The sequence below is a fragment of the Oncorhynchus clarkii genome, chromosome 1, assembly GCF_045791955.1.
Source record: "Oncorhynchus clarkii lewisi isolate Uvic-CL-2024 chromosome 1, UVic_Ocla_1.0, whole genome shotgun sequence".
Taxonomy (NCBI): domain Eukaryota; kingdom Metazoa; phylum Chordata; class Actinopteri; order Salmoniformes; family Salmonidae; genus Oncorhynchus; species Oncorhynchus clarkii.
In genome coordinates, this window is record NC_092147.1 from 42,882,916 (window position 1) to 42,903,626 (window position 20,711).

General features: G+C 46.2%; 1 protein-coding gene across 1 annotated transcript in view; it reads left to right on the plus strand.

The window, feature by feature from the left end:
- LOC139407372 (chromatin remodeling regulator CECR2-like) overlaps positions 1–20,711 on the plus strand; it is a 66,349-nt gene that overhangs the window by 39,283 nt on the left and 6,355 nt on the right. Inside the window, exons 8-18 of the mRNA XM_071151100.1 lie at positions 1,193–1,282; positions 1,378–1,534; positions 2,178–2,307; positions 5,590–5,627; positions 5,790–5,881; positions 6,020–6,146; positions 6,659–7,029; positions 7,235–7,378; positions 7,536–8,328; positions 18,654–20,529; positions 20,630–20,694. Of these exons, the coding sequence (XP_071007201.1) occupies positions 1,193–1,282; positions 1,378–1,534; positions 2,178–2,307; positions 5,590–5,627; positions 5,790–5,881; positions 6,020–6,146; positions 6,659–7,029; positions 7,235–7,378; positions 7,536–8,328; positions 18,654–20,529; positions 20,630–20,675 (3,864 nt within the window). The 3' untranslated portion in view covers positions 20,676–20,694. The remainder of the gene's footprint in view (positions 1–1,192; positions 1,283–1,377; positions 1,535–2,177; positions 2,308–5,589; positions 5,628–5,789; positions 5,882–6,019; positions 6,147–6,658; positions 7,030–7,234; positions 7,379–7,535; positions 8,329–18,653; positions 20,530–20,629; positions 20,695–20,711) is intronic.

Genomic DNA, 20,711 nt, shown 5'->3' on the forward strand with positions numbered 1-20,711 from the left:
CCTTGAGGCGGGATGGAGCCACTTGATTGACGACCTGCTGTGCTGCAGGATTGTCGACTTAAGTGGCGACACCAGAGGCAGTCCATCTCCTGTGTGCGATTAAGTGCTGTGGGTAATGCACAGAGCAGAGGCAGGGCAGAGGAGCCCCGGGACACGCCGGTGCAGAGAGACAAGACTGGGGGATGGGAGCTGTAGCACATTCAGCACTTTGACAGCCCCTTTGGTGGTGGCCACCACTGGCCCAGTGGAGGAAGAGCAAGGCAGCTATCTAACACATCCCCATGCTGCTGGCAGGCAAAACTCTACAGAGGGGGAAAGGGCCTCTTGTTGGGGTTCACAGGGCCCGTCCTGACGGGAAGCATTTACATTTGAGTCATTTAGCAGACACTTTTCTTTCTCCAGCGTTACTTAGTTAGTGCATTCATCTTAAGGTAACTAGGTGACAGAACCACATCACAGTCGTAGTAACTACATTTTTCCTCAACGAATATAAAACATAACAAATAACACCACAGAAACAAAAGGCACAGGAGGTGGTGCAACCCAGGAGGCAGGCATCCATCTTGTTTCCCATAACATCCAAAGTACCAGACTCCGTTACCCCCATGCTCTTGGAAACAGCCATACCTTTTGGACTGCCTTCTCTGACATAGATACTGCCTGGCCCAAAGGGTTCTGCTCTGACTGCAGCTTCCTGCTGTTTTTTTTCTTCCATGTTGTGGTTTGTATTCTGCAACCAGAGCAGTTGCTCATATTCTGCTGCTCATATTAAGTATGTAAGTTTCCTACTAATTGCTACATTATGGACTGTGGCAATGCTGTGGTCAGTTTGCACACACACGTTACCGCCCGCTCCCCCAGCTTTTAGTGGAAATCGTTACGTGTGATTGCCACAGGGAGCATGGAGGGGTTTGATTTGTTTGGTTAGTCAGTGACCCACTAGGAGAGGGGTAGCAGGGTGGGTGGGATTTAAAGGGGGGGGGGGGGGGTAGTCGGGGGAGGAGGAGCAGAGCCTGGATCACCCCTTCTCTCCTCACAGCTCTGCTGGAAGACCACAGAGGATTCCCTGGGGCCTGCTTGGCTATTAGCTCCCGTGGATGCGTTACTTGATCAAAGCGACTAAGTGTGATTTTTGTGTGAATAATGAAACCACTTATTTGTGTTTTTAATCTTGATTCTTTTGCCTCTGCAGGTGAATGAGCAGAAGCAGAGGCTGCTGGACCCCACCCCAGTACGCAGCTCTTACCGGCTTTCTGAGAAACGCATGAGCCAAGAGGAGGAGGTGAGACCAGCTGCGCGTGTGTAATTTATCGTTCTTAGTGTATGTCCCGTCTCCTGTGAGACCCAGTGGACTGATGGTTTCCTGTTTGTGTCCAGGACACGCTGCAGACCATAGCCAATAGGGAGCAGCAGAAACAGAAGGATGAGGACATGGACAGGCAGGCCCTGCTGATGGAGCAGAGACGAGAAGAGGAGATGCTGCTGCAGGAGGAGCGCCAGAGAGAGGAGCTGGAGAGACTCCAAGCTGTGGAAGGTGAGTAGTGGAGCTGGGTTATGGGGCAGGGTGGGGCTCAGGGTGGATTCTGAAAGACGGCCAACCCCGCACACACCTCTGCATTTGTATTGCCTGTACCGTTGAATGATCTATTGCCCTGGTTGTGAATTATATATTGCAATATATTACACGTATTGGGCTGAGAGTGAGTGGGAATATATAGCCCTTTGAATCACAGGAGTCCTTCTGATGTCACCAGTCAAGGGTTAATTAACTAGTGAAGGACCCTCATTAATGTATTATAGATGAACAGTGGGACCGGGCTGGGCTGCCTGGTCTCTGGTGGATCAGAGCAGTTGGAATCCACCCTCCAACATTTTCTAATCTGCACAGCAGGCGGGCGGCAGCCCGCATCCTTTCATGTTGAGAGATAGTGTTCCTTTCTGTTCTCGCCTTTTTTTTTATCAGCTAAGCCTGCTAAAGGATGGTCAATGAATCACTCTTCTTCTCTGAACTCCTTCAGTCTCTCATGTTGTTCGGCATGGTTTTTATTGACTCTGTGCACCAGCAGGCGGCCGGATGGCCAACAGGTGGCCTTGCAACTGTAGTAAAGTACAATCCCTTATTCTGCTGCTGTTGTGTGTAATTAATTGTGTTTCCTGTGTTCTGCTGTTTCCCTCAGAGCGAGCGCGGCGGCGGAAACTGCGTGAGGAGAAGGCCTGGTTGATATCCCAGGGGAAGGAACTGCCCCCCGAACTGCTGCACCTGGAGCCCCACTCACCCATTAGACGCTCCCGCAGGACAAAAGAGTTGTAAAGAGCCACACACTACTACTCGACACTAGAGTACTGATAATTTATGGACAGTGAATTTTTGTTAAATGTACTTGTTTTTCCAATCAACAAACAAAACGCATTCCACATTCACAGATGTGGCAGACATAAGTAACATAATAAAATACATGTTAGCTATTTCAGCTTTAGCTGAGACGACGAACAAATCATTTGTTTTACAGCAACTTACACAATATGTGTAAATACAAACACACATTTCCTTAATCGCCCCATTCACTCTGTCCAATTTGAAATATAGTTCAGTATTGGAGACCAGTCTATCAAACTTGGGCTGTCTCTTGCGGATGTCACAAGTGAGTTTTTCAAGAGGAAGAAAGTCAATCTGGTCAATTCACGTTTTAAATGTGAGAAGAATTAGAACCCCACCGTAGGATTTAAAAACATTTTTTTTTTAGCAAACTATATGATAGTCATAAACAAATTTTCCCTGTCTGGATCAAGAACACAGTCCTGCTGGGCATTAAGAAGATGGAGACAGGGTCATATCAAACTGTACATCTGTTTTATGTGCAGCAGTATGTATAGATTGCCAAAATCTGGTAATCTCTCTTCAGCTCAAATACATCCATGGTACATATTTTACAATCAGGAGAAATGTCTGTATTCATTCTAAGGAGTCTCGCTGGGGTGTAATAAAATGATGTCTAATTTGAAGATCTCAACAACAAAAATGGATCTTGGCACATTGAATTCACTGCATAGCTCTTAAAAGGATTTCAGAGTAGTTGGGTTCTGATGAAACAGGCCGGATCAGGTCCTGATCCATAGAGGATGCCAAAGATGAAAGTTGGATTTGCTCAGGGCTTTTGGCAAGTCTGGGTTGTACACTATATAGGTGAGTGGGAGCATATCTGGGAGGAAATGCCAAGGTATTTCTTAGTCATTCCATGCTATTAGAGTGGTATAAATCACAAGGGTTTTGGGTATGTTGCCCACTTCACTAAAGTTATTAATTAACATAATTGAGCTTAGGGGCAATGAACCACAGGATTGGGCCTCTATCTGAATCCACGTTGAGTCTTGTCCGTCTGTGATCCATGTTAGGATGTTGAGGATTAGGGCAGACCAGTAGTACAATTGAAGGTAAAGACCACCCTTAGATTCAGGTTTTGATAGAGTGGAGAACTTGATCATTGTTTTTGCTATTTTATTGCCCCATATACATTTGGTGACGCGTTGGTTGGTTTTTAAAAAAGAGAAGAAACTGGGCATCTAAATTTGAGCATCTGAAATAAATAGTTCAATCTAGGGAGGATGTTCATACGGTTTACATTGACTCTTCCGACTAAGCTAATTGGGAGGGAGATCCAGGTTTGGAGATCTGGCGTTACAAAACAAAGATTCCAAGGTATGGAAACACCTTTGTTTTACATTGGAATGGACAGTGTGTCTTCATAGAGCTGGTCAGTGTAAGAATGAGGGGGCAAACAATGGACTTGTTCAAATGTATCTTATATCCTGAACTTGCTGTACTGAGCAATTGTCTGAAATGGGAGGGAGGGATTTCTCAGGGTTGAATAAGTAGAGCAAGACTACATCCGCGTAGAGCGAAATATTGTGCTGAAATCCGCCTGCAGAAACCCCCATAATACTTGGATTGCTCCTTATCAACTCCGCCCCCAACAAGTAGAGCAGGGGGGGGCATCGAGCATCCCTTGTCTTGTGCCACATCCCAAAGGGAATCTGTCAGAGTTCCGACCGTTAGTAGACACCATGGCATTTGGATGAGAATATAGGGACCTAATCCATTTAATTAAGTTTGAATGAAAGTTCTACTCCATCCTGTCGAACGCCTTCTCAGCATCCAGTGATGCCAGCAGGACAGGGGTCTTCTGTGTGTTTACTTGATCAATAAAATCAGAAGATGATCGTCATCTTTTATTATTTTGGGAAGAAGAGTGTTTAGTCTTTTGGCCAGCAATTTGGTAATTATTTTGTAGTCAATCCAACAAGCTTCTGGTCCGGAAGGACGATCAGGATAGAGGCTCCTTGTCTTTTATAGCAGAACTGTAATGAGGGCTGAGAGAGCACCGTTTTTGCAAAAATCATCCAGCATTGGTATGACAATAGGGCTAAGCTGGGGCCAAAAAGCTTTGTAGAAGTCTCTGGGGAAATCCATCTGGGCCTAGGGACTTGTTAGGTGGCATGGAGATAATTGCCTGTAGGACGACCTCGGGAATGAAGGGGGGAGTTGATCTTCTTGGTCGGTCTCTGATCGTTTTGGTATTGAGATTGCCTCTAGGAAGGAATAGAGTTCTGCATGTTTTCTCTCAGAAGTTACATTTGTCTTATTTGGATCATATGGGACTTCGTCATCTGCTGTTCGGATGGCTGTGATTGTACGCTCTGACTTCTCTTTTTTTCAGTTGGTATGCAATCAATCTGCTATACTTATTACTATACTCATGGTGTTTGTTTAGTAAAGATCACTTTTTATTTGATAAAGTTTGGCTCCGGCTGCTTTAAGTTGACTCCAAGAGGTGCTGTCTGGAGATTGTTTATGTACTTTTTCGCAGCGTTAAAGCTCCCTCTCAACGTCTAACCTGTGTTTCCGTTGATTTCTTTCTTAGAGGAAGCATATGGAGTTAGATGACCTCTTAGTGTGGCTTTGGCAGAGTCCCACATTGTGGCCAGAGGAACAGGATAGTCTTTGTTGTCTTGTGTGTAGTTGTCTAGCCATGTAGTGACCAAATGTATGGAATGCTTTGTTTGATAACATGGAGGTGTTGAATTTCCAGCTCTTTTGACCTCGGGATGTTTTTACAGAGGTCAAAGCGGAGGCGGACAAAGGCGTGATCTGAAAGCGCTATGGGTCCGATTGGACAAGTGGCAGAATTTATGAAAATCTTTGGCATAAAAATGTAATCTATACGAGAGTAGGTGTTATGGACATTGGATTAGTATGTATAATCCATAGAATAGCTATTAGTCTCTCTCCAGATATCTGTCAGTCCCATCTCTTTAGTAAGTGTTTTTTGTCGATCTAGGGTTTGTGGTCGGGACTTGAGATGATTTTTGTCCAGAGTTGAGTTGAGGGTACAATTAAAATCAGCAAGCCAGCACTCCAAAGTGCGAAACAATTCTCATTGAACAGGGTTATCATTTTCAACATGAAAGCAGGAGTATCTGTGTTAGGGGCATATCTATTTACTGATGGCAATTGGTTACCCGTACAGTGACCCAGTTATTAGAATAAATGAGTGAATTTGTTTTGAACATTTTCTCAATCTTTTATTGCAGCTATGAAATTGATGATGATTATACGGCGTTGTACAAAGGTAATGTATATGCCCTGTCATCTATGCAATCATCACTGTATAATGTCTGCATGTGTAAAGCATATTGACCTGCACATTTCTCTGGACAGCGAGCCAGGAGATTTCCTCTGTTCTGACTCCAACTGCCTTGGTCCTCCTCCTCTCTTTTTGCTCTCCCCACAGTGTTGGAGGCCCTGAGAGCCCACAAAGATGCCTGGCCCTTCTTGGAACCTGTGGATGAATCCTATGCCCCCAACTATAATGCGGTCATTCAGGTGAGCTCACAGTGAAAAGGAAGGTTCCAAACTGTGAAATGACGGTTAGATGCCTCGGTTATACGAGTTTTTGTAGTTGTAATTTGAGGTCGTCAATTCCACAAGTAGTAATTTATGTTTGCCCTGATTTTTCCTCAGACTCCGATGGACCTATCCACCATCGAGACTAAGCTGAATGAAGGGGAGTATATTGCCAAGGAAGAGTTTGTGTCTGACATGAAGCTCATATTTGAAAACTGCATCGAGTACAATGGGGAAGACAGCGGTAAATACACACACCTCTTAATTTTGATCTATAACCTCGTTATTTTTTGTCAAATTTCTAATGTCCCAAAAATACCTCTAGCTTGTGCAAATGGTTTTTGGGTTGACTTTGGACTTGATTTATAAATATGAGATAGATCAATTTGACTAAGTGCACGTGGTGGAGAGGAGGGGAGAATGGCTGCGTTGGGGGAGAGCTCTAATGTGGCTCTGTGTGACAGTGATGAATGGGGAGTGATTGAGCTGTGCATCAGGCCCTGCAGCATCCTGCCTGCTTGCCAGAGAGACATTCTAGCCCCTAGTTAAGCGCCCTGTCTGGAGCCATCCATCCGTCTGAATGCACTCCCAAGGGAGAGGCATGGGGGGCAAGGGGTCAACCACACCAAGGCCCTCTGAACAGGTCAACCTGCCGGCCAACGCTGGGGTCAACATCGCCTGGCCCCACAACAGACGAGTGTGTGTCTGTGTGCGTGGCATGCAGATAATACTCATGGTGCTTGTGTTTTTCTGCAGAGTACAGCATCATGGCAGAATCCCTGGAGCGTTGTTTCAGCCGGGCGCTACTGAAGCACTTCCCGTCGGAGGACGGCGACACGGACGAGGAGTTCCACGTGAGCAGCGAGGACCGTGAGAGAGACCGCAAGGAGAAAAGGCGAAGCAAAGGCAACAAACAGGCAGGGCCAGAAAGCTTGATCCGAGCCACCGAGCAGGCCTCACGCAAACGGACACATCCAGGGGGCAAGGGCAGCACCCCAATGGAGGAGGAGGGGAATAAGCCAGCACAGCCACCCCCTCCTCCCCACTGGGCCAATGGCCCCCCACACCCCCATGGCATACCTCATGGACAACCCCATCCTGGGAACCTTTACTACCCAGCACAGCAGGTAGCTGGCCATGCATGTCAAAAACAATATTTCACATAGGAGAAAGTATATTTTACTGCTTTAGTAGGAGTTGGTAGTGAATGAAGAGAAAGCATCAAGGGTTTTTCCCCCTTTTTAAAGAGGAGCTAAAAGGTAGTTCTAGATGAAGACAAATGAATGCATTACATTTTAGACATGAGATGTTGAACTGTCATCCATTCTGCAGCAGCTCCAGCACCCCCCTAATCCCCACGGCCCACACATGTACGGCCAGAGGATGGACCCCGGCTACGCCTACCCTGGACAGGGACACATGCCCCGGCCTGGGGATCCCAATGCTCATCACATGCCTCAACATTACAGCATGCAGGTGAGATCAGCTCAGAAAACAATCGAAGGAGGTTTCACATATTTAATTCGGAGCTATCCAGTATCTGCTGTACTCGCACAATGTTTTGTGTGTTTCTGATCTGTCAGTTGATTTTATATTTGCTGCTATGCACATACTAATAGATGTTGTATTCCAGCCACACATGCGGGATGGACACCACGTTGGCCATGGATACCAAATGGGGCCTGATGGCCGGCCTCTTCAGCCACAGCACCACCGGCAGCAGCACCCCTACATGGGTCCCACCCATGGTCCCTCACTGGGCCCCCGTCCCGTGGCCCTCCAGTCTGGGGGCCTCTGCACCCCCATGCCCGACAGCAGCATGTACTTGTCCCGCCAGCGCACCAACGGCCACCCCCTACTCCCCGGAAGGAATTGCTACCCCGGGCCTGACGTCCCACCACGACACAACTACCCAGCCTTCCATCCAGGCATGGGCATGCCTCCTAACATGTGGTCAGGGATGAACCACCAAGGCCAGGAGAGGCCCAGTGGACCTGGGAAAAAAGTGCAAAATATGGCTAACCACCAGCAGCTCTCTTATAACCCCGGGGGTCCTCGTCCCATGGGCCCCAAACCCTGGCCAGAGCAGCCTGGGGGCCCCGGGGGGTACCCCTCTCATCCCAATGGACCCATGGCCCTGCGGACCCCCATGCCTCATCAGGACTCCAGGCAGTGTCTGGCCTCCATGCTGGAGAGCCCAGAGATGATTGCCCTGCAGCAGCTGTCTGCCTCCTCCACCGGACTCTCTGCTGGCTCCTCTCACCAGGACATGGGCAACTTCCAGCAGCAGCCCCTACAGGGTGTTGGCAGCGCCCCAACTCACCCCTCGCAGTACCACCCTCCCCCTGAAATTCAGCTGCTGCGTCCTGCCAGAGACAATGGCCCGGACAGCCAGGCTGCCCATCACGCAGATTTGAAGCCGAAAGGTAGGAATGACCTTCTCTGCTTTAGAGCTCTACCTCGCTAACTTTATGAAAATGGACCTTCTTAAAACATTTTAATTCAGGACTTTTCTTTCATTTAGTCTATATTTCATAAGCAAACCCCTCAACTCCCCTCAACAATGCAATAATTGTTTTTCACAGTAAGTGACAAATTAAATATTGACCAGTTTAATGTAGTGTCTCGTGACTTGCTTTGAGAGATGTTCATTTGTGAGCCAGGAGATTTCCTCTGTTCTGACTCCAACTGCCTTGGTCCTCCTCCTCTCTTTTTGCTCTCCCCACAGTGTTGGAGGCCCTGTTCATTTTATCAGTCTTTTTTTTTTTGATTTAGTCTAGTCATTTAGATTCAAATAGTATTAAAGATGCACTATGCAGAAATCGCTCCTCCATTTGCTAGTTGCAAACATTTGAATAGCTCGCCTAATTTCAGTTTGTGATAAAACAAGCCGGGATAGTGTAAAGAATCAATCAATCAAATGTATTCATGAATCCCTTTTTACATCAGCCGATGTCACAAAATGCTATTAGTGCTAGGTTCCAGCCTAAAACCCAGAACAGCAAGCAATACAGATGTAGAAGCACAGTGGCTAGGAAAAACTCCCTAGAAAGGCAAGAACCTAGCAACAAACCTAGATACAGTGCCTTGCGAAAGTATTCGGCCCCCTTGAACTTTGCGACCTTTTGCCACATTTCAAACATAAAGATATAAAACTGTATTTTTTTGTGAAGAATCAACAACAAGTGGGACACAATCATGAAGTGGAACGACATTTATTGGATATTTGTAAACTTTTTTAACAAATCTAAAACTGAAAAATTGGGCGTGCAAAATTATTCAGCCCCTTTGCTTTCAGTGCAGCAAACTCTCTCCAGAAGTTCAGTGAGGATCTCTGAATGATCCAATGTTGACCTAAATGACTAATGATGATAAATACAATCCACCTGTGTGTAATCAAGTCTCCGAATAAATGCACCTGCACTGTGATAGTCTCAGAGGTCCGTTAAAAGTGCAGAGAGCATCATGAAGAACAAGGAACACACCAGGCAGGTCCGAGATACTGTTGGATACAAAAAGATTTCCCAAGCTTTAAACATCCCAAGGAGCACTGTGCAAGCGATAATATTGAAATGGAAGGAGTATCAGACCACTGCAAATCTATCAAGACCTGGCCGTCCCTCTAAACTTTCAGCTCATACAAGGAGAAGACTGATCAGAGATGCAGCCAAGAGGCCCATGATCACTCTGGATGAACTGCAGAGATCTACAGCTGAGGTGGGAGACTCTGTCCATAGGACAACAATCAGTCGTATATTGCACAAATCTGGCCTTTATGGAAGAGTGGCAAGAAGAAAGCCATTTCTTAAAGATATCCATAAAAAGTGTCGTTTTAAAGTTTGCCACAAGCCACCTGGGAGACACACCAAACATGTGGAAGAAGGTGCTCTGGTCAGATGAAACCAAAATGGAACTTTTTGGCAACAATGCAAAACGTTATGTTTGGCGTAAAAGCAACACAGCTCTTCACCCTGAACACACCATCCCCACTGTCAAACATGGTGGTGGCAGCATCATGGTTTGGGCCTGCTTTTCTTCAGCAGGGACAGGGAAGATGGTTAAAATTGATGGGAAGATGGATGGAGCCAAATACAGGACCATTCTGGAAGAAAACCTGATGGAGTCTGCAAAAGACCTGCGACTGGGACGGAGATTTGTCTTCCAACAAGACAATGATCCAAAACATAAAGCAAAATCTACAATGGAATGGTTCAAAAATAAACATATCCAGGTGTTAGAAGGGCCAAGTCAAAGTCCAGACCTGAATCCAATCGAGAATCTGTGGAAAGAACTGAAAACTGCTGTTCACAAATGCTCTCCATCCAACCTCACTGAGCTCGAGCTGTTTTTCAAGGAGGAATGGGAAAAAAATTCAGTCTCTCGATGTGCAAAACTGATAGAGACATACCCCAAGCGACTTACAGCTGTAATCGCAGCAAAAGGTGGCGCTACAAAGTATTAACTTAAGGGGGCTGAATAATTTTGCACGCCCAATTTTTCAGTTTTTGATTTGTTAACAAAGTTTGAAATATCCAATAAATGTGTTGTTGATTCTTCACAAAAAAATACAGTTTTATATCTTTATGTTTGAAGCCTGAAATGTGGCAAAAGGTTGCAAAGTTCAAGGGGGCCGAATACTTTCGCAAGGCACTGTAGGAACCAGGCTCTGAGTGGTGACCAGTCCTCTTCTGGTTGTGCCGGGTTGAGCTTATAATCGTACATGGCCAAGATGTTCAAACGTTCGTAGATGACCAGCAGGGTATCATCATCATCATCATCATCAGTGCTTTTAGAGGGTGCAACAGGTCAGCACCTCGGGAGTAAATGTCAGTTGGCTTTTCATAGCCTAGCATTCAAAGTTAGAGACAGCAGGTCAGGGTTCCATATCCACAGGCAGAACAGTTGAAACTGTAGCAGCAGCACGACCAGGTGGACTGGGGACAGCAAGGAGTCATCAGGCCAGGTAGTCCTGAGGCATGGTCCCAGGGCTTAGGTCCTCCGGGAGGGGAGGGAAAGAATAAATGTACCATCTCAACCGCTGTGAAATATCTTTTCCATAACCAACAATATTGTATTTTCAGCTGTTAGAAGTAGAGGTCGACCGATTAATCGGAATGGCCAATTTAATTGGGATCGATTTCAAGTTTTCATAACAATCTGTATTTTGGGCGCCGATTTCTGATTATTAAAAAAATTATACCTTGTCAGCTCAGGGGTTCCAATCTTGCAACCGCACAGTTAACTAGTCCAACGCTCTAACCATTGCACTCCACGAGTAGTCTGTCTGTTACGCGAATGTAGTAGAAGCTAAGGTAAATTGCTAGCTAGCATTAAACTTACAATCAATCATAATCACTAGTTATAACAACTGATCCAGTTTAGCAGGCAATGTTAACCAGTTGAAATTGTGTCATTTCTCTTGCGTTCATTGCACGCAGAGTCAGGGTATATGCAACAGTTTGGGCTGCCTGGCTCATTGCGAACTAATTTGCCAGAATTATGACATGCATTGAAGGTTGTGCAATGTAACAAGAATATTTAGACTTGGGGATGCCACCCGTTAGATAAAATACTGAACGGTTCCGTATTTCACTGAAATAATAAACGTTTTGTTTTCGATGATAGTTTCTGGATTCGATCATATTAATGACCAAAGGCTCGTATTTCTGTGTGTTATAATTAAGTCTGATTTGATTGATTACGGGCCTGCTGCTGCTCAGTCAGACTGCTCTTTCATTCAAACAGCACTTTTGTGCGTTTTGCCAGCAGCTCTTCGCAAGCACAGCGCTGTTTATGACTTCAAGCCTATCAGCCTAATGGCTGGTGTAACCAATGTGAAATGGCTAGCTAGTTAGCTGGGTGTGCGCTAATACTGTTTCAAACGTCACTCGCTTTTAGATTTGGAGTAGTTATTCCCCTTGCGCTGCAAGGGCCGTGGCTTTTGTGGAGCGATGGGTAACGATGCGTCGAGTGTGGCTGTTGTCTGTGTTCCTGGTTCGAGTCCAGTTAGGGGCGAGGAGGGGGACGGAAGCTATACTGTTACACTGGCAATACTAAAGTGCCTATAAGAACATCCAATAGTCAAAGGTATATGAAATGCAAATGGTATAGAGAGAAATAGTCCTATAAATACTATATTAACTACAACCTAAAAGCTCTTACCTTGGTAAATTGAAGTCTCGTGTTAAAAGGAGCCACCAATTTTCATATGTTCTCATGTTCTGAGTAAGGAATTTAAACGTTAACTTTTTTACATGGCACATATTACTTACTTCTCCAACAATTTGTTTTTGCATTATTTAAACCAAATTGAACATGTTTCATTATTTATTTGAGGCTAAATTGATTTTATTGATGTTTTATATTAAGTTAAAATAAGTGTTTATTCAGTATTGTTGTAATTGTCATTATTACAAATAAAAAAATTTTTTTTTTTTAAATCGGCCCGATTAATTGGTATCGGCTTTTTTGGTCCTCCAATAATCTGTATCGGCGTTGAAAAATCATAATCGGTCGTCCTCTAGTTTGAAGGTAGTGTACAAAACTGAAAGTAAAGGATGCAAAACCGGAAGTTAACAGGAAGCATAAAAATAGTGCACATGGAACAGATCTACCGCTTCTTTGACTTGCTTTCAATGTGAATAACCAATCTATAACCCACATTTCTATTTGAATTTGGTCAGGTTGCCCAAAAAGTTACATATTGCAAGTTTAAGTCTGTCACATTTGTGTAATTTGAATAATGATTGTGTAGTTGTGAAAATAATAAAAACAGTAGGACATTTTAGTCAACTATAAATGCCCTTTAATTTTAGTCACATCACATTTGTAATGCCTCATTAACCTGTAGTAAACATAAGTCACTGACTTGTATACATAGCCTTGTCTAAATAACATATTTTTCCGCATAACATTCTATTTATGATTCTATTCCCAACAGCTAAATTAGCAGAAGAACACATTACTCTGCACCAGGTTAAAAATCACACCCCTTGACATGGCTCCAGATTAACATTTTCCCCTGGTGGCACTAACTTTTTCTGTTTTTTGGCACCAGCCCATGATTTGGTGGCACCATATTTTTCCACGGCATCAAACAATAGAAAATGCATGATTCAAGGTATTTTTATCTGCAAACTAACCCAATGATTGTCATGAATTGTGGGTTGACAGTATGGTATTGTTATATTTTACTGTTAAAGTAGGGCTCCAGAAAGTTCATAATTGTACTGTTCAATAGAGATATGGCTACATCTTTACATGCACTTTATCATAGGAACATTTATTTTGGGGCTAATTCACCACATGAGGAAGTGAGCACTCAAAACACAGCTAGATCGCTAACGCTAAATATAATACCCACTACTAGTAGTGCTGTATTAATCTAACAGTACATTTAATGTCCTAAAATAACTTTGAAGTTGTAGCCTTCTACCCTATGCACGCACAATTGCTATTGCGCAGTTTGCGGTTCATATCTTAAAGCCATATCAGATATCTTGGTTGTAAAATAGTTGATATTGAGCTCAATATTAAGAGATGACAAATGCAAATCCTACCCACAGAAAGCTGAGAACAACAGTAGTTGCTTCCAAAGCTATGTATTTCCCACAATTGGATTTTGAAGTGTTATACGGAAGCCTTTTCTTCCCTAAGAGCACATCAAGTGGCTCGCTCATCACAGCAGCAGGCCCCAGCCAAACAGGCCTAGGGTCTGGGCAGACACTCTCATTACAGGAATTATGAGGATAATGCACTTTATTGTTTTAACAGACAGAAATTAGGATGTTTTACAACTTTGGAGTGAGGTGGTCATGTAGACATAATGACTGTTCAGCTCGCACTGACGCAACCAATTAAAAATGTAACTCGCACAGCCAAGTCAAAGGGTTGCAAAAGGCAACTAAATGGTAGCAGTCTGGAGCCCTGCCCCTTCACATATTGTAACTGTATTGTAGGCCTAATCAAAATTCTGTCTGATAGGTTGCAGTAAACTAACTAGCTAGCATTATCAATCTGTTATTACCTGATTGTGTGTGTATATATAAACTCAGCAAAAAAAGAAACGTCCCCTTTTCAGTACCCTGTCTTTCAAAGATCATTCATAAAAATCTAATTAACTTCACATATCTTAATTGTAAATGGTTTAAACACTGTTTTCCATGCTTGTTCAATGAACCATAAACAATTAATGAACATGCACCTGTGGAACGGTCGTTAAGACACCAACAGCTTACAGACGGTAGGCAATTTAAGGTCACAGTTATGAAAACGTAAGACACTAAAGAGGCCTTTCTACTGGCACTGAAAAACACCAAAAGAAGGATGCCCTGCTCATCTGCGTGAACGTGCCTTAGGCATGCTGCAAGGAGGCATGAGGACTGCAGATGTGGCCAGGGCAATAAATTGCAATGTCCGTACTGTGAGGCGCCTAATACCCTGACTACACCGCTCTCGTCGCGTGCGTGGCAAAATAAATGTAGGAATCTGCTCGCATGTGTCAACGAGTGTCTGCGTTGCCAAGGGCTAAAATAGAAGTCATTCCTATTTCTGATGCAGATCGCGCTGCAAGTCCTGCCTCTCCCATCTCCTCATTGGTTTATAGAAGCAGGTACCCATGTGCCATCTCCTCATTGGTTATACCTAAGTGGGTGATTGAAAGATGAATTGTGTTGCCGGTTGTCGTGGTAATACTATTAAAGTTTAGATGCCAATCACCATACAAGTTCAAATATGAAAAAGCCTGGAAGGAGCAGAGATGACTAGAAACGATTCGGTTGACTTTTATGTGTGGATTAATTGTGGGAGTAGAGGACCTTGTGCATTTCAGGTAAAATAACAACCTAATGTTTATATCCCAGGACAAATTGGCTAGCAACAGCAAGCTAGCTAAATAAGACAAATTAGCTAGCAAGTGCAAGCTAACTAGCTAAATTGCCATAAATGTTTAATGCTTTTCGACCTGTCCCCAAATTAATGTAATTGGTTCAGAGTTTGTTTTGATATTTTAACCTGCGTGTCGTGATCACGTTTGGTGTAGGGGGACAAAATAAATTTGCGCACGCGCGCAGCCGGTTTGGGTTCTGTGAAAGACCACGCTGCAGAATGGACAGGTGATCGTCCTCGCAGTGGCAGACCACGTGTAACAACACCTGCACAGGATTGGTACATCCTAACATCACACCTGCGGGACAGGTACAGGATGGCAACAACAACTGCCGGAGTTACACCAGGAACGCACAATCCCTCCATCAGTGCTCAGACTGTCCGCAATATGCTGAGAGAGGCTGGAATGAGTGCTTGTAGTTCTGTTGTAAGGCAGGTCCTCACCGGACATCACCGGCAACAACGTCGCCTATGGGCACAAACCCACTGTCGCTGGACCAGACAGGACTGGCAAAAAGTGCTCTTCACTGACGAGTCACGGTTTTGTCTCACCACGGGTGATGGTCGGATTCGCGTTTATCGTCAAAGGAATGAGCGTTACACGGAGGCCTGTACTCTGGAGCGGGATCAATTTGGAGGTGGAAGGTCTGGGGTGGTGTCACAGCATCATCAGGCTGCGCTTGTTGTCATTGCAGGCAATCTCAACGCTGTGCGTTACAGGGAAGATATCCTCCTCCCTCATGAGGTACCCTTCCTGCAGGCTCATCCTGACATGACCCTCCAGCATGACAATGCCAGCAACCATACTGCTTGTTCTGTGCGTGATATCCTGCAAGACCGGAATGTCAGTGTTCTGCCATGGCCAGCGAAGAGCCCGGATCTCAATCCCCTTGAGCACGTCTGGGACCGATTGGACCTCCAGGCTGAGGGCTAGGGCCATTCCCCCCAGAAATGTCCGGGAACTTGCAGGTGCCTTGGTGGAAGAGTGGGGTAACATCTCGCAGCAAGAACTGGCAAATCTAGTGCAGTCCATGAGGAGGAGATGCACTGTAGTACTTAATGCAGCTGACTGTTACTTTTGATTTTGACCCCCTCCCCCCCTTTTGTTCAGGGACACATTATTCAATTTCTGTTAAGGAAGAATTCTTCACTTTTCTCATTGACTTCTCAAACACCTAACCCCGGCTTGGCCTGTTTCGCAAGCTTCCCCGGACGTCTCACAATGTTGGGCCGCTGGGTTTAGAAACTGTGGCGTGCTGCTCTCCTCTCAGTCACGTGACTCAGCTGCCTATTGCAGTGCTGTGCTCAACACACGCGCACACACACACGGCCCTCCCCTTCCCTCCCCACAACAACACTCAGCAACAGCCTGCCTGACAGTCAGCAGCAGCAGGTCAAAGTGAAATTCTTATATTTTTAATTTTATTTTTAAACGCCATGGCGGCCACGGTGCAATTTAGAAGTAGCCTAAAAACCTGCAACCCGCGACCAATACATTTTCAACCACAACAGTTTTCAAAGTATCCCAATTTAGCCGGAAACCGCGAACATGGCAACCCTGCCAGGCAAAGAGGTGACTTGTGAATGACCTGGGCATGAAACTTTGTCCCTTTTTCAATACTAGAACATGAAAAACAGTTTGATTACTAGAATTTGTGTTACTTTCAGTACTTCTGTCAAATATCTCATGTCATATACGGATTGAGAGGATAGTTTGTCTAGTAATTTGTTTTGAATCTTCAAGGGGGCAGTAGTAAGCTGACAAGGCTGCTTGTGCACGCAGCTGACAGACTCCAGAAGCGAACTTTGGGAATACTTTGCTTACAGAGCAGATGGTGAGGGCAAGCCCACCGAAACAACTATGCAAAAGGTGTTCTAAAGCAGTGCAAGGGATGTTGTGTGGCAAAACGACAAACTATTTTAGAAATGACATTTGCATTGTACTGCTATTCTACTAGCAACTAAATTATAACTATGAGTGACAATGCCATGAACATTTATTCAGCGTGAGTACTGAGCATTATAATATGATTACAACCCAAAAGTAACGTGAAATGCACTCAACTTAGCAATGACAGCAATATATTTAGACTACTGCACTCTGGGAATCGTAGTATGCTGTGTAGACTATTGCAATATAGAAGCTTTAGAAATTAGCTTGAAGGTGTTTTTTTGTTTTTTTTGTGAATTTTACCCCTTTTTCTCCCCAATTTAGTGGTATCCAATTGTTAGTAGCTACTATCTTGTCTCATCGCTACAACTCCCGTACGGGCTCGGGAGAGACGAAGGTTGAAAGTCATGCGTCCTCCGATACACAACCCAACCAAGCCGCACTGCTTCTTAACACAGCACGCATCCAACCCGGAAGCCAGCCCCACCAATGCACCGGAGGAAACACTGTGCACCTGGCCACCTTGGTTAGCGCACACTGCGCCCAGCCCGCCACAGGAGTCGCTGGTGCGCGATGAGACAAGGACACCCCTACCGACCAAGCCCTCCCTAACCCGGGCAACGCTAGGCCAATTGTGCGTCGCCCCACGGACCTCCCGGTTACGACAGAGCCTGGGCGCGAACCCAGGGACTCTGATGGCACAGCTGGCGCTGCAGTACAGCGCCCTTAACCACTGCGCCACCCGGGAGGCCCTGAAGGTGTTTTTTTTATGTAGTTTTGGCACTAAACTATTTATATAATATATTCAGTTATTTCGCTTTGATGAATCACAGGTCTAATGAAACAGTTGAGATTTTGTGGGCCTCCCGAGTGGCGCAGCCTTCTAAGGCCCTGCGTTGCAGTGCTAAGAGGTTTCGATTCCGGGCTGGATCACAACAGGCTGTGATCGGGAGTCCCATAGGGTGGTGCACAATTGGCCCAGCATCGTCCGGGTTTGGCAGGAGGTGCTTTACTTGGCTCATTGCGCTCTAGTGACTTCTTGTGGCGGGCTGGGCACCTGCAGGCTTGACCTCGGTCGTTGGTTGGACAGTGTTTCCTCCGACACATTGGTGCGGCTGGCTTCCGGGTGAAGCGGGATGGTGTTAAGAAGTGCGGTTTGGCAGGTGATGTTTTGGAAGTTGCATGACTCGACCTTCGCCTCTCCCAAGCCCGTTCGGGAGTTGCAGCGATGAAACAAGATTGCAATTGGCTATCACGAAAAGGGGGTTAAATGTTTTAATAATAGATATTCTGTTTATTTTAATTGGTCTAACAGTTATCAAGATATTGTTCAATGTAAAATATATATATATATCCCAGTGGTTATTCTGTCTAACTAATACCCTTTTTTAAATGTATTTTTTATTATTTTTTGCCGTGTTATCGTTTCGCTATCAACTATTATTTTGGTATTGAGTATCGTGATATTAAACCTGGTATCAAAGTCAAATTTCTGTTATTGTGACAACACTACCGCAGTGCAACATTGCAATGAAAAAACCTTACAATTTTACTAATGTCATAAAAAGCTCTCAATCTCTCCAAAAACTATTGTCCAGTCCACTTACTAGTCAGATTTTAGTCAAAGATAATTTTGTCTTTTTTTTTTTTTTTTTTTTTTTGCTGGGTCTATTTAGTCTGGTCAATTGCCACTGAAAAATGTATTTCCGTGACTTTTTTTGTTGACGAAATTAGCACTGCAGCTACCCTAGCAAGATGTTTTGATATGGAAGGATGAACCCAACATTTTTCACTTACAAATGTAATCATAGATCGTTTGTTAATTTTGTGTATCAATTAATTTGACCATTTTGAGTCTGTGCCAGGAAATGTAATAGGACTCGCTCTCAGTCTTGCGGCATTCATTCAGATGCTGTTCGACAAATTGATTCTTTGTTTTCAACCTTCCACTCACTAAATGATCTGTCTTGACAGGGTCCACGTCAGATCCCAAAACATCCAACAACCATGCAGGAGCTCGGGTAACCCCCGTCCCTTCTGAACAGGAACGCACCTCGTTCCCCCGTCCCACAGAGCCTCCCAGTCGCCCCACTCGGGGCATGCAGAGCCCCTCTGCTCCAAACTGGGGCAGATCACAGGAGAGGGTTAGCGGGACCCGGGAGCAGGCTGCGTCTGGGCTGGGACTCCCACAGAGCTCAGAGACAAACGACAACCAAGAGGGGGAGAGCAGAGGACAATCTGTCAGCCAGACTCCCCCTCATCAGAACAACCCTTCCATTGTTCATCCTCCTCACCCCCACAATGCACCTCACTCCCAGAACTCTCGTCACTCCCAGAATCCTCCACAGCATATTACCCAGAGCCCCCCCCAGCAAATCCTAGAGAATGCCACTCGTCTTCAGAACACCCATCAACACAATACCCAGAATGCACAGCAACAAAACATCCCTCAACATATCACTCGAAATGCCCCACAGCAAGGATCCCAAAACCCCCACCAACAAAACTCTCAGAACACACCTCCACATGTGGCGCAGAATGTCCCTCAACCAATCTCCATGCATGGAATGCCACAGAGCGCCCCCCAGGGGGCCCAACCTGGCCCTGGTCCACCCCAGCCAGCACCTCTCACCTCCCTGCCCCCCAGCCACCCTGTGTCCCAGTTGCCTCCCCAGCCCAGCCCAGATGACCAGAGGCCAAGCGAGCCCACTAGCAGGAGGGACTCTGGAGGCAGTTCTGGTAACTCCAGCATGATGAAGTCTGGACCTCCAAATGGCATCTATAAACAACAGTCGTTCAGTCCCAAGGCACAACAGACACAACCCGGTAACCAGGGGCCAAGGGGACCGGCACCTGGTCACAACCCAGCCATGCCTCCCCACTCCCAGGGCCAGGACAATGGAGCCATGCGTCAATATGGCATAGGCAGCCTAACACATCTGCACTATGGTCAACCTATGGGCAAACCCATGCCCCCTTCAAATCAACAGCCTTACCCGAACCAACCTGTTCCCCAGACCATGAACCCCCACCATAACCCTGCCGCCTACCCCACCTACCACCAGCAAGGCGCTGCCTATCCATACCACATGGCCCAGCAGCAGCAGCATCCCCAGGGCCACCCTAACATGTACCCCCAGTACCAGCAGCAACACTTCTACCCCCAGCCCCAGGGCAACATCCGGGGGGGCTACCCCTCTGAGGAGTGGCACAGGCAGCAGCAGTACCAACCTCGCCACCCCATGCCCTCCAACACCTACCTGCCTGCAACTAGTGCCAACGTCAATGGGCGCCTGAAGGAGGGCAGCAGCATGGGCTCCCCCCTGGGCTCTGAGGGCTCCGGGGGCAGCCTGATGTCCCCCAATCCCCTGCCCGAGGGCCCCCGTGGAGGATCTGTGGAGAAGGAGAGTAGGGAGGCCGGCAGCCCTGTGAAGCATCAGCCTGCTCAGGTGGAGTGCTCAGAGCGGCCAGAGAGCCCCAAAGAGATCCTGGACCTGGACAGCCACAACGCTGCCGCACGCCGCCGGAGTGCCCAGCCCCCACCTCACGTGGCCAACTTCCTGTACGATTCCCGAGCAGTGCATACTGGGATGCAGCAGGGCGGGGCCCCGCCTCCCCACATGATGTCCCATGCTCCATACCCCAACCAGCCAGGTTACCCCAGTGGACATTACGCCCCCCAGAGACCCCACCCGCACCTCATGGAAGCCCTGCACCGGCCCCAGCACCTTCCCTTTCCCCCGGGGCAGACCCGCATGGCCATGTACAGACATCCCCAGGCCGGGGGCCACTTCCAGGGCATGATGGTCCAGCAGAGAGGCCTGGCGACCGAACACTTCCTTCACCCAGGGTAAGAAAGAGCTACACTGGAGATTCTAACTGTTCATTTGTTATTTTGCTTTGATGGCTAGGAAGAGGAGGTTACTGATATCTATTATGTAATGTTGTAGGCAGCAGATGTCTCCCAGTGGTCCCAGCAGTAAACAGGGAGTTTGAGCAACTCTGCGGGCGCAGGGTGAGTGATTATTCAAT